Here is a 13,204-nt window from a genome sequence, read left to right on the forward strand (position 1 = left end):
ACACATAACAAATATGCCCGGTTCTATTAATAACAGAAAGAATAATTTTTTGTTGGCCTTTACTATTGACACATATTTAAGGTGTAAGTAAATCATTTTCATTTTTATTATTAGTGATGATCCACAGAAGGATCAAAAATGCAGCTGTCCCTTTAAAGGATATAATGCACCCTTTCGGAGGGCCCTTCTTCCTGCCAAGATCTTTTTTGGCTTAACAGTCAAGCTCCTTTATCCATGATGAATTGATACAGAAAGCAAATACTGACAATAAAATCTATTTGCTGAAACTGGACAACCCCTTTAATTTCAACCACATTCTTCTAAATAGTATTGAAAAGGAATAGCTGATGTATCCTATTAATGTTACTAAAGCTGGCCACATGCGTATATATGTGTATCAGCCAAACTTACTGACTGATACAACTTTGCCAATGCAAAGCTTATAAAAATGTAAGGATCTGTAATTCTTCCGTTTCAATATTTTACAAACATACCGTATATACTCGTGTATAAGCCGAGTTTTTCAGCACAAAAAATGTGCTGAAAAACCTCACTTCGGCTTATACACGAGTCAATTAAAAAAAATACATTTTAATACTCACCTTCCGGTGCCCGGATCCACCGGCGGCGGCTCCCGATACCCGGCGGCGGCTCCCGAAGTTCAGCACATTAAAAAAATAAACTTAGTTCTCACCTTCCGGCGATACTCACCCCCGATCCACGGTGCCGGCTTCCGATCCTCGTTGGTGGCTTTCGATCCCCGGCTGCGGATGTCTTCTTTCTTCTTTTGCCATGCGATCTCCCCGCCGGCGCTTACTATGATGCAGCGGTGTGACGTCATCAGCGGCGACACCGCCGCATCATAGTAAGCGCCGCCGGGGAGATCGCATGGACGCTCCTCCGCCAGTAAGAGAAGACAGAAGACGCTGCCGGGGATCGAGAGCCACCGCAGAGGATCGGGGGTGAGTATCGCCGAAAGGTGAGAATTAAGTTTATTTTTTTAAATGTGCCCAACATACATGGGGGCAGGCTGGCTGTATACGTGAGGGGGCAGGCTGTATACATGAGGGGGCAGGCTGTATACATGAGGGGGCAGGCTGTATATATTAGGGGGGCAGGCTGTATACCACTTGGGGCTGGCTGTATACTACACCCTCGGCTTATACTCGAGTCAATAGGTTTTCCCAGTTTTTGGTGGTAAAAATAGGGGTCTCGGCTTATACTCGGGTCGGCTTATACTCGAGTATATACAGTATCCATCATAGATAGTCCTGAACAAGGCGAATTGATAAACACATGAACAACATTTATTTGTGTGTAACTTGTGCTAGATTCTTTTATAAATCAGCTTGTTTGTACATACATATTTGTATTACACACAGCCCATAGATCCTATGCCTATGTTATGACATGCATTTCTTTTCTATCTCACACAATTAGATTAGATGAAAAAAAAATATTACTAAAGCTGTAACCATGAACTTCCCCTCCAAATCCCTGTGCAGGTCATTTCTATAATACATATCTTTCATAGCTAAGATTCATATCAAATAATAACACCGCTTATGACAAGGTCACATCAAATTCATTGAACAGTTTTAAGCACGATGGAAAAAGCAGTGACCTTCAAACACAAACAGAAGGTTCAAACCAAGAAAGCAAGTCCACCATGATAGTCCTGTGTAATGTTTGTACAAGTGTCAATTATTATTAGACAACGCTGCATATCATATAATGGATTTTTTGTTGTGAAGGTCCTGAGATCAGATACTAAAATAGAACGGTTTTCCACAAGCTTTATTTTTTTCTGCTTCAGTTAAAAGCCCTTAATGTGATATAAAATTATATGTAGAAAGAAGTTGGAAATTTTAGAAAGGCTTACAGACCTGGGCTATTTTGAGATCTTGGTTACAACTCCCGCACAACCCAAGATCACTATATTGCCCTGCAATACACAAAGTCTAAGGGTCTTCGAAATGTTTTGTCTGAGTTGTATTTCTCCACTAATCGCAGCTCTGACAAACCAGAACAAATTTTTTATGCCAGATATGCAAATTACTAACCTCTTTTGAATCTGTCTTAAAAAGTTTTAGTTTATTTATCTTGCCACCTTTAATATTAAATTTGTATGGGTAAGTACTTTGAAATATACCATTGACATACCATGCTATTGGGTTACATGCACACACAGTGCTCTTACCTGTTCTTAGAATTCATCTTTGGACTCAAAGGCTTGCAGCAATCTTCACTGGAAGAACTTTTAGATTCAAAGAAACCACTTACTTTTCTATTCAGGACTATAAACCTTTAAGTTAGTCTACTCGGTCTTTAAAGAAAATCTTCTATCAAAATCAAGCATGGATGATTTTAGTAGGCAGGAGGCCATGGATAACAAACATAAGAAATACCACAGTCACAATGCTGGATCTATGAGTACCGGTAAGTGGTTTATCATGATGGATTTTGATGGTAGATTTCCTTTAAGCCGGTTTGTGGACTGTTAATCCTTCAGTACATACAGCTTCCATTCTCATGCTTTGACTGGTTTCAAACACTCTATTAACAGCCATTCAGTTTTGGTTATCCATGTTGAGTTTTGGATAACCAAACCAAATGGCCATTCCTATGGTCAAAACATAAGAATAGAAGCTGCTTAGTTTGGTAAATATTTTACATTAGTCTTTGTAAGCCAAAGCCCCTTCATCTGTTTATGGCCTCCTTTTCATGTTCATGGTGTGGCGAGACCAATTTGTGGTGCGGCCGAGCACTTTGAATGGACATGTCTTCAGTGAAGACAGATTCAAACTCACATGGGAGGTGCAGAGTTGAAAACACAGAAAAACTTTTTTACAAAGAGTAATTAGAAAATCTGCCATCAAAATCTAACATGATAAACCAAGGACACTTATTCATAGATCCAGGCACTGTTATTGTGGTAATATTCTTATATTTATTATCTATGGCCTCCATCCATATAAAATAAACTTTTACAATTATGCTAATTAGCATGAAGGGCTTTGGGGGTGTTACCAGAGCCCTTCCATGCTGCAGCTTCACAGGCTGTTACAATGAGCAGAACATGCCTCACCCAACCTCCTGCTCTCTTCCTCCTTCCTTCTGTGTCATCTAGCAGCAGCGGGAATGGCAGGGGGAGACCTGCTCTGCTCATTGTAACAGCCTGTGAAGATAGAGCATGAATGGACTCTGGTGACTACCCTTGAGCCTCTTCAGGCTCATTGGCATAATTCTAAAAGTTGATTTTAGAAGGAAGGGGGCAATGGATAACAAAAATAAGATTACCACATGTTGTCATGTTGCCTGGATCTATGAGTAAGTGTCCCTGGCTTATCATGTTTGATTTTGATGCACTGAGAATTAAAGAAGTTTGTAAAGATATAGAGGGCTATAGTTGGATTTCTATAAACATTGGAGTTTGCTTCTAGATGGTGGGACCACACTTGTAAAATTAAATAGTAATAGTACTTCCATTTTCTTAATGGGTTATTGGAACACCACAGATCAAATCAGTATCCTATGGCTGGTGGGACAGCTTTAAAGTGCACTTTCAGTTGTAGCTACACCAAACACCACCAGCAACTACTTCATGATGTTGAAAATAATCAAAAATAAAAAGAAACAATAAACAAATTAAAATAAAGTTATGCTGTCACACCTGTCTCTTTAGCTACACAATACACATCAATAATCAGAACAAGAAAGCAGAAACAATATGGAACAAAACTTACTTAATATAGTAGGGCACTTTGTTAAGTGAAACAGATCGTTGCCATGGAAGCTGTACAGAAGCTGAGACAGTAAAGAAAAATGGAAAAGCCATTAGACACTTACATCTGAAAAGAAAATAATGAGACAAAACTAAAATATAAAAACACCTTAACAGGTGCATATATTTCTGTACTTGTTATAATGAGGTTTGCGTGAACAAAAAATGTGGAAGATAATGAAATATCAAAGGGAACCTGTCAAGACAGACCTCCCCAATAAACTGTACCCATTTGTTGGGCGTAATTGTGTCCTTATGTATATTGTTGCTACAACCACTAGAAAAAAAAATTACTTCTATTCCATGTACCGTAATTGCATTCAGAAGAGCCAGTCAAGGAAGCGGGGGAACTCTACCATACAGTCAAGGTGCCCCACCTCCTCTCAGCCGCTCACAACCCTTAACCAACCCCAAGAATGGTGACGTCATCCTCCTATTTGGATTTACCGTGCATGGCGCTATCTGAGGACGCAGAGGGCTGCCGCCCACCTTCACCACTTCTGTCGCATTTATCACTCACTTCTGCTATGCACTGAAATTTTGCATACGCTGTTTCAATGCATCGCAGGAGTGAATATGAGAGCAAGTCACTCCAGCTATGCACTGAAGTGGCGGATATGTAGTGGGAGTCGAATTGCGCCATTCGTGGTAACTCCAAAGATAAATATGAAGTTGCTGGAGAGGGGGCTGGGTAAGTGAGCGACCAAGAGGAGGCGGGGCAGCTTGACTGTATAGTGGAGCTCTCCGCCTTCATGACTGGATCTTCAGGACAAATGGACATGGAATAAGAGTTGTATAAGCAATAATATACTTAAGGGCATTATTGGGACACATTTATGCTTCACTAATTGTTACTGTTTATGGGGGAGATCTGTGGTGACAGATTTCCTTCAAATAGTTGTTTTAAAGGGAACCTATCAGCAGTACTGATCATACAAAGCTGCAGACAGTGTTTGGTATATGTCCTGGAGATCTGTGTATTCATACCTTTGTGTGTTTTGATAGTATAAGCAGGCTTCCAGAAATTGATTTTTTATTCCAGAATTGTAGCTGGACTTGGAACACTCTTTTGTTCTGGGGTGTAAGAGCTCTTCAAAGAATACAGCACAGCCCCTATAATAATTATACAACTTTCCAGGACTGCAAACTTACATGATCTGCAGCTTTATTTGATAAAAACTATTGACAGAAAAATGAAAAATGCAGCATAATCTGCAGGCAGCATGCTATAGTGCAGGAGCTAAGAATATTGCTATATGGTTCAGTATAACTTGTCATTTACCCATTTATATACTGAAAAGTTAAGAATGTGGTCAGAATCTCACAGAAATTTTTTTCCCCATATAGAGGATCCGTGTACTCAGCTACTGTCACGCATATAGATGATATATCATCCTAATTGATGCCCACACTCAGCTCCTGCCATCCATATACAGTATACCTGCCTACCTTTAATAAATTTCAGAGCTTAGCATAATTAAAAATGAGGTGGTTATCCATGGTTAGAGCTACATGAATCTTCTTATATGTGCCCTTTGACTATTTTTCTACCAATGATTCTATCATTGTTAAAAGGAACCCGTCATCAGCAACCCCCCTCCCACCAACACCAATTACACACAGTACCTTTTAGATATCTTCATGCATGTTTCACTGATGGTTCTATCCATGGGCTAAAAAAAGACTTACTGATGACCTCTGTTACTAAAGTCAAGGAGTCCGGGTAGCTCCAGCATACAGTCAAGCTACCCCACCTCCTAACTGACGCTGACACTGCAAACCTTTCCTGGCTGTGTGACTTACTGAAGAGAATTCCTGAGAGAGGGGTAAATGAGAGGGTTGAGAAATACACCGGCTGTGTGTGACACTGAAGAAAAATCCTTCATCTCTTTACACGCCCTAATTCCTGCAATAAGGCCAGGTTAGCAGTGTCAGTATTAGTTAGGAGGGTCCCCTGCCTCCATGACTAGACCTTCAGTAACAAAGGACATCAATAAAAATATTTTTTAGCAGAATGGAGGCTCTAAACCCACGGATAGAGGCATCAGTATAATATGTATAAAGACATCTAATAGGTGCCGTGTGTGGTTTGCGGTTCTCTTTTTTTGAATCAAATACATTTTTATTGAACATTTTTTTGTAACTTTACAAACAACACAGAAAGTTTTACCACAGTCACCCACTCCTTTATATAAAAACCTTTTACAGTAAAAGGCTTTTAAAATTATTGAAATGAGCCTTAGGGGCTCCAGACTCCATAGGGGTCCCAGAGAGGGCACACACCAGTAGTCAGTGTGCTTGTTTTACAATCCATCCCGACAGTAGATGTGCTTTAAAAATTCTGGAGGCACATACTAAACTTTACCACTAAATATAAGCACATAAGACCATTCTTCTCAACTCAAGATCGTCAATTGTGCGTAAGGTCATGGCACACACCAACTTACTAGACAAGAAGTGTTGGGAGGCAGGGCCAAAATCCCGATGTGCTTCTTGAAGTTGTTTTAGACGTTCTTCAACCGCTGCCTAGAAAACCACAAAAACTAATTTTGAGTAATGCTCAAAAACATAAAAAACTCAACTGATTTATTTACTTACCAGAGTAAGATCAAGTTTTGAGAGCATCAAGTTTATAAAACATGTCATATTAGCTGGAGTTGATCGATCTCCAAGCAGTAAAAGTTTCTTTGAGGTGTCCCAAATTCACTTAATTCCCCTCCCCTATTCCCATGTTATTTTAAAATGCCTAAGATTTAACAATTGAAATCTTTGTCCTCTGCGGAGTCAGCATCTCTTTGGGGACACACTGTCCATCCTGGGAAAACTAAATTTGTTTTAATCAACATTTTGCATGGGCTGCAATAAAGCAGATTTTTCTTCTGCCAAGTTCTGCAGCTCTCAATAACAGCGGCATGATTTATGGAGCTACAACACGGCTTACAAATTGCATCCAATATATGTATCACCGAGGTGCCAGGGAGCAACAGATAAATACATAAAAATTACAAATAGAGAGTATCAAAGTAAAATAAAACCATGTCCCGCTGGGATAATTTGCTTCTAGCAGTGGAAAGAATGTTGACAGAAACAACTGAGCTCACACAAGGTCAGGATCTACATTATTAAATATGTACTGTAAGGTCCAAAACAATATACAGTAATGCACAACTAGTTATTATGCTCTCCACAAGTAATATACTAAGGGAATCACCAGCTGTTCAGAAATGATGGTGTTTTCCCATATGGAGTATAAATATAGATTTACCATACAAAAAATAAATCCAGGATTTATTTCTTACACTATTGGGGGTAGGATCCCTATCTCAGACACCCACTACCTTCAGGAGTGAGACCAATATAACAATATAGATTTACCATAAATCCATATGAACAAAACTCAAAGATTCAACTGGACAAAGAGTGGTTGTACTACATGTGGATTCACACTCAATGCATGTATCTTAATATGATTCCAGGATACTTAATAAATATATGACCACTGGGGTTGCTAATGCTAGAACTTTCACAGATCAGAATGGGGGGGATCAGAATCCCAATGCATTCAAAGTCTATGGGGACTTTGAATAAATCATCATCTAAGCTGCGGAATATAGAAGAATGGAGAGAGACACCGACAGGCTCATTATAGGCACATCTGGGGCAATAAATTACTGACACAAACCACCAAAAAAAATAAAGGCAAATGTATCAGTGAGTAATGAATTAAAACAAAAAGCCTATAGCATGAATGAATATAGATAAGACAGATATACCTGTAGGAGCTTCCACCTGATGTTCAGGTCATCCAGTTGGCGAGCGGCTTTTGCAGATGGCTGTATATCTAGAGCAGAGAGCTGACTAGCCACATCATTTACTGTGTTCACCTTCAAACTGATGGGTGCAATTTCCTCTCCAAATGCCTGTCAAGACATAAAGTACAAAATATTGAAGACTGGTGTCAGCACAATGAGGCTGTGATCTGCACAGGGAACACTGAAAGGTGAGTGCAGATGGTACGCTGGGAAGTTTGTTGAGCATTGAGCTTTGTAGGACAGATTCATCTACATCCAATGTCATACAATAAAATATATGCTTAAACTTATACAGAACAGAAATTCTAAACTGATAGTTCATGATATTGTCTTCATAGGTGTGACCTTCCTTTATAAAATAAAGTTTTTTCTTATCTAACGCATCAGCTTGAAGGGCTTTTCTAGGTATAAATTTCAAAATGAATGTCCATCCATAACATAAGATAACAATGGGTCTGCCACATCAGGAGACACTCTCATGCTGCCAGTTCTGACCCATTAAGGGAATTCCAAGATGGAACCACCCTATGACATGTAAAATCCTCAACGGAGCAAATGTGGATGGATTTGGAATCAAGGGAGGAACAGTATGGAAAACCAGGTCAGATGTGATACATTGTATAGGATATAGCTCTTACTCTTGTCCTTCTTTACCTAATTAAATATAATTTATGTTTAATGGATAGTGGCTTCTGCACTGGTTTGCCAGGTTGATATTCAGCCATTAACCTCATACAGGAAGCAAAACCAGGTTGCTACCTCTCTAAGTATAAGTGAAACTTGACCAAATCAAGCAAAAGTAGTAAGAAGAAATTATTGCTAAAAATTACTCTGCTTCCTTTTTGCCGCAAGAAACCTGTTAGGCACAACAAACAAATAAATACATCAGTATGAATTCGGGATAAGATACAGAAACAGAAAGCTCTATATAACATAGCAAATAAACAACATAATCTCACAGCACAAGGCTGCATTTCACGAACGTCTGATTTCTCCTGTCCCGTATATATGTGTCGTTTTTTAATCCGTAAGCAGCACGTATTTAACCGGTATTTATACATCCCTATAGACTTCTAAGGGCATACGGAACTAAAATATGGGATGAAATAGGACATGCTCTATATTTTTAACTGGCTCATATACAGTATGGTACGGTGTAAACAACAGCAATGTAAATTGCTAGACGTATTGTCCATTGAAATGAATGTGACCACATGTAACCCGTAAAGAACGGTACATTACAGGTAGCATATGGCCATTTTCAGACGTTTGTGTGAATGCAGCCTTAGGATAACAAATCTGGGTAATGCTAAAATTTTAACAACATAAAATAAAATATATGCTTAAACTTATACAGAACAGTAATTCTAAACTGATAGTTCATGATATTGTCTTCATAGGTGTGACCTTCCTTTATAAAATAAAGTTTTTTCTTATCTAACGCATCAGCTTGAAGGGCTTTTCTAGGTATAAATTTCAAAATGAATGTCCATCCATAACATAAGATAACAATGGGTCTGCCACATCAGGAGACACTCTCATGCTGCCAGTTCTGACCCATTAAGGGAATTCCAAGATGGAACCACCCTATGACATGTAAAATCCTCAACGGAGCAAATGTGGATGGATTTGGAATCAAGGGAGGAACAGTATGGAAAACCAGGTCAGATGTGATACATTGTATAGGATATAGCTCTTACTCTTGTCCTTCTTTACCTAATTAAATATAATTTATGTTTAATGGATAGTGGCTTCTGCACTGGTTTGCCAGGTTGATATTCAGCCATTAACCTCGTACAGGAAGCAAAACCAGGTTGCTACCTCTCTAAGTATAAGTGAAACTTGACCAAATCAAGCAAAAGTAGTAAGAAGCAAGCCATTACCCAGCCAGGGGGAATGCACCTTTGGTCAATGAGACAGGCTGAAGGTCACGGTGGACCACTTAGGTTTGTAGTAAGGGTTTGCCATGGCTGTCACATGACTACATTTTTATCTTGGATGAAAAATGTGACCATGTTCCATTAATAATATGTCTTTTTTTGAGGCAGAAGGACCTAGGAGCGATTAATACCTATGTAACCCTATTGTTCTCTTGTTATGCTTTAATGAATGTGTTTGTTAGGAACATGTATAACAGGAAGTAACTATTTTCTCCTCCTACGCCTGAGATGAAAAGAAATATGAAAAGAGTGTATTGTATATCCCGACACACTATTTCTTCATCCCTAAAAATGTATTTTATATCTAACCAAAGCCCCAAAGATATACAAATAATAGAAAACTCAGTCCTTCATCCCCCAGATTTCAGCTTCTGCTTCTTTTCACGGTATGGAACATTAGGTCTTTTTGATTTTTTTTTCTTCTAGCCTGTCTTTCTTATGATTCTCATATATTTTGTAAATGTTTTATTAAGACTTAAAATAGGGAAGAGCAATAAAAAATTCATATTAAAAAACACAGCTTAAAAAAATGTGAGTATGCAGCAAGTGGTGTGTGGTATTATTAAATAAATACATCAGCTACTAGTTGAAAATAACAATATCTTCCTATTCTTTATAGCATATAATGGATTCCCCACTCCAGATATAGATTCTCTTCTATAATATCAAGGTTACAGCTTGATCCTAGCTGAAAATTCATTCCTGTAGATTGAAAAAGGCATAATGGTGAGCTTGTCATACGTCTATAAAAAGGCTCACCCAAGTCCCTGCTGCAGTCCGACACAGCAAATGTTATTCCAAAAATCTGTCATTTCATTTTCTGAGTTACATTATTAGTGTAAAGGCAGTTGGAACTTTGAAGTGAAAAAAAAACACTGATGACAAGATGACTTTTTGACTTTATTTTGAGTCTGGTGCTCAGGGTCCCATATAGCTAAATCTATACTGTATACCTTACAATCCCACGGCGTGTCCTGCATATAAGCCGCCAGTCATTCATGGTGGAAATTAGTTGTCAGAAGTGGCATATCCTCTTAAAATCTTTGTTTTTAGTGAGATATATATCTAAAAGTAAGGGTATAGATTGAATATTGTGGTATCCTAGACCACATTGAAATTGTTCATATCTTCTTTTAGGTTCCAAATTAGCCAAGGAAACTATAACAATGTAAACCTAACAGCTAAACCCTTTAATTTTTTGTAGAGTAATACATTATAGAAATATCCCTATATCAGGCGATTACAATGGGCACAAGAACTCTGCATTGTCAGACTGACAGAGCTTTGGCGCAGTAGAAAGGTTTGATGACAGTGAGGAAGATTGACAGTGCCTTATTCATCAGGTTTTTGGAAAAACACTTTTTTAAGAAAACATGTAAAAATCCTAATCCCTGACAGTTTTCTGGTTTTTCAGCAGATCTCACATTCACCTATACCAAGAGGCTCTGGCACTTAGTATAGCCAGGCCAGCAGGGGGCATGTTAAGACTAGAGTTTCAAATTCCTGGTCAGGGGGGGATTTATTAATGTGTCACAGCACTAGTTTTATGCTACGGCAGATTTATCACTTTTGGTATTAGTGGATGATATAGACAATTCTTAGTTTGGATGAGTAGCCCCCTTATTGAAACGTTCATTATTTGTCACATGCGTATTTAAAGAAAAGATCAATTTGTCAAATTATTGCTAAAAATTACTCTGCTTCCTTTTTGCCGCAAGAAACCTGTTAGGCACAACAAACAAATAAATACATCAGTATGAATTCGGGATAAGATACAGAAACAGAAAGCTCTATATAACATAGCAAATAAACAACATAATCTCACAGCACAAGGCTGCATTTCACGAACGTCTAATTTCTCCTGTCCCGTATATATGTGTCGTTTTTTAATCCGTAAGCAGCACGTATTTAACCGGTATTTATACATCCCTATAGACTTCTAAGGGCATACGGAACTAAAATATGGGATGAAATAGGACATGCTCTATATTTTTAACTGGCTCATATACAGTATGGTACGGTGTAAACAACAGCAATGTAAATTGCTAGACGTATTGTCCATTGAAATGAATGTGACCACATGTAACCCGTAAAGAACGGTACATTACAGGTAGCATATGGCCATTTTCAGACGTTTGTGTGAATGCAGCCTTAGGATAACAAATCTGGGTAATGCTAAAATTTTAACAACATTATATATGTATAAGCCTTATGTACTCGAGTATAAGCCTAGTTTTTCAACACAAAATTTGTGCTCAAAACCCCTAACTCGACTTATACTTGAGTCAACTAAAAAAATAAAGACAAAACTCACCTTTCTGACGTCCCCCGTAGGTCCTCTTCTGTCTGAGACAGAAGAGGACCTACGGGGGACGTCAGAAAGATGAGTACAGTGTTATTTTTTTTGGGCAGGCTGTATGCTACAGGGGATGGCAGACTATATACTGGGAGGCTGTAACCAATGCATTTCCCACCCTCGGCTTATACTCGAGTCAATATGTTTTCCCAGTTTTTTATGTTGAAATTAGGGGTCTCGGCTTGTACTCGGGTCGGCTTATACTCGAGTATATAGGGTAAATAATATAATAATGTCACAGTGCAGAGATGATACGCTGAGTGATGGGCCATTAACATAGGAGACGACTACCACACAGAGTGATATCACAGAACAAGTCAATGAGTAGTAGTAATGTAGTAGTAATGAGCTCACAGCTGTAGACATATGAGTGGAGGTATGCTTAACATAGCATCATGTGACAAGGGTAATGCATATATGTCACAGTAGTGGGATAGAGAACATAATGATGTCACCGAACAGAGAACATATAACTGTATAACTACAGTATCCTAACAATGAGTAAAAGATTACAGATTCATACTGTAAGAGAGGTGTATGGGTACGAGACGATGAGATACATGGGAGTCATTCATTGTATTGATTGATAGGAGTCATTCATGTATTTTTAGTGATTGTGTGCATTTATATCCTATTGTGGTTTTAGTATTGTGATAGGTTGTTTTATCTTATTTTTTATATTTACCGTATATACTCGAGTATAAGCCGACCCGAGTATAAGCCGAGACCCCTAATTTTACCACCAAAAACTGGATAAACCTTGAGTATAAGCCGAGGGTGTAGTATACAGCCAGCCCCCTGTAGTATACAGCCAGCCAGCCCCCTGTAGTATACAGCCAGCCTGCCCCCATGTAGCATACAGCCAGCCTGCCCCAAGTAGCATACAGCCTGCCCCCATGTAGCATACAGCCTGCCCCCATGTAGTATACAGCCTGCCCCCATGTAGTATACAGCCTGCCCCCATGTAGTATACAGCCTGCCCCCATGTAGTATACAGCCTGCCCCCATGTAGTATACAGCCTGCCCCCATGTAGTATACAGCCTGCCCCCAAGTAGTATACAGCCTGCCCCAAGTAGTATACAGCCAGCCCCCAGTATGCCAAGCAAATAAAAAAAACAAACTTAATACTCACCCTCCGACGATACTCACCTTTGATGCTCGGCACGGCTCCCAGTCCTCGTGGCGGCTTCCTAACCTCGGCAGCAGCTCCTCTCTTCTTTCTTCACTGGCGGCTCCGGGTCTCTTTGCTTACTTCACTAGCTGGCAATCGCGTCCATGCAATCTGCCAGCGGGCGCACACTATGATGCAGC

The 13,204-nt window shown here is 39.2% G+C and overlaps 1 protein-coding gene across 9 annotated transcripts in view; it reads right to left on the reverse strand.

Annotated features, from left to right (window-relative positions):
- The window catches only part of UTRN (utrophin), a 457,412-nt gene that overhangs the window by 85,078 nt on the left and 359,130 nt on the right, over window positions 1–13,204 (reverse strand). For 7 of the 9 annotated variants that reach the window (XM_072140867.1, XM_072140861.1, XM_072140860.1 and 4 more), the window contains 4 exons: window positions 7,558–7,704; window positions 6,232–6,310; window positions 3,747–3,807; window positions 2,201–2,257 (listed from right to left, as the gene is read on the reverse strand). In XM_072140867.1, the coding sequence (XP_071996968.1) occupies window positions 2,201–2,257; window positions 3,747–3,807; window positions 6,232–6,310; window positions 7,558–7,704 (344 nt within the window). The remainder of the gene's footprint in view (window positions 1–2,200; window positions 2,258–3,746; window positions 3,808–6,231; window positions 6,311–7,557; window positions 7,705–13,204) is intronic. The other 2 variants (XM_072140863.1, XM_072140866.1) reach the window with 1 other exon arrangement.

The sequence above is a fragment of the Engystomops pustulosus genome, chromosome 3 (assembly GCF_040894005.1).
Source record: "Engystomops pustulosus chromosome 3, aEngPut4.maternal, whole genome shotgun sequence".
NCBI classification, from domain to species: domain Eukaryota; kingdom Metazoa; phylum Chordata; class Amphibia; order Anura; family Leptodactylidae; genus Engystomops; species Engystomops pustulosus.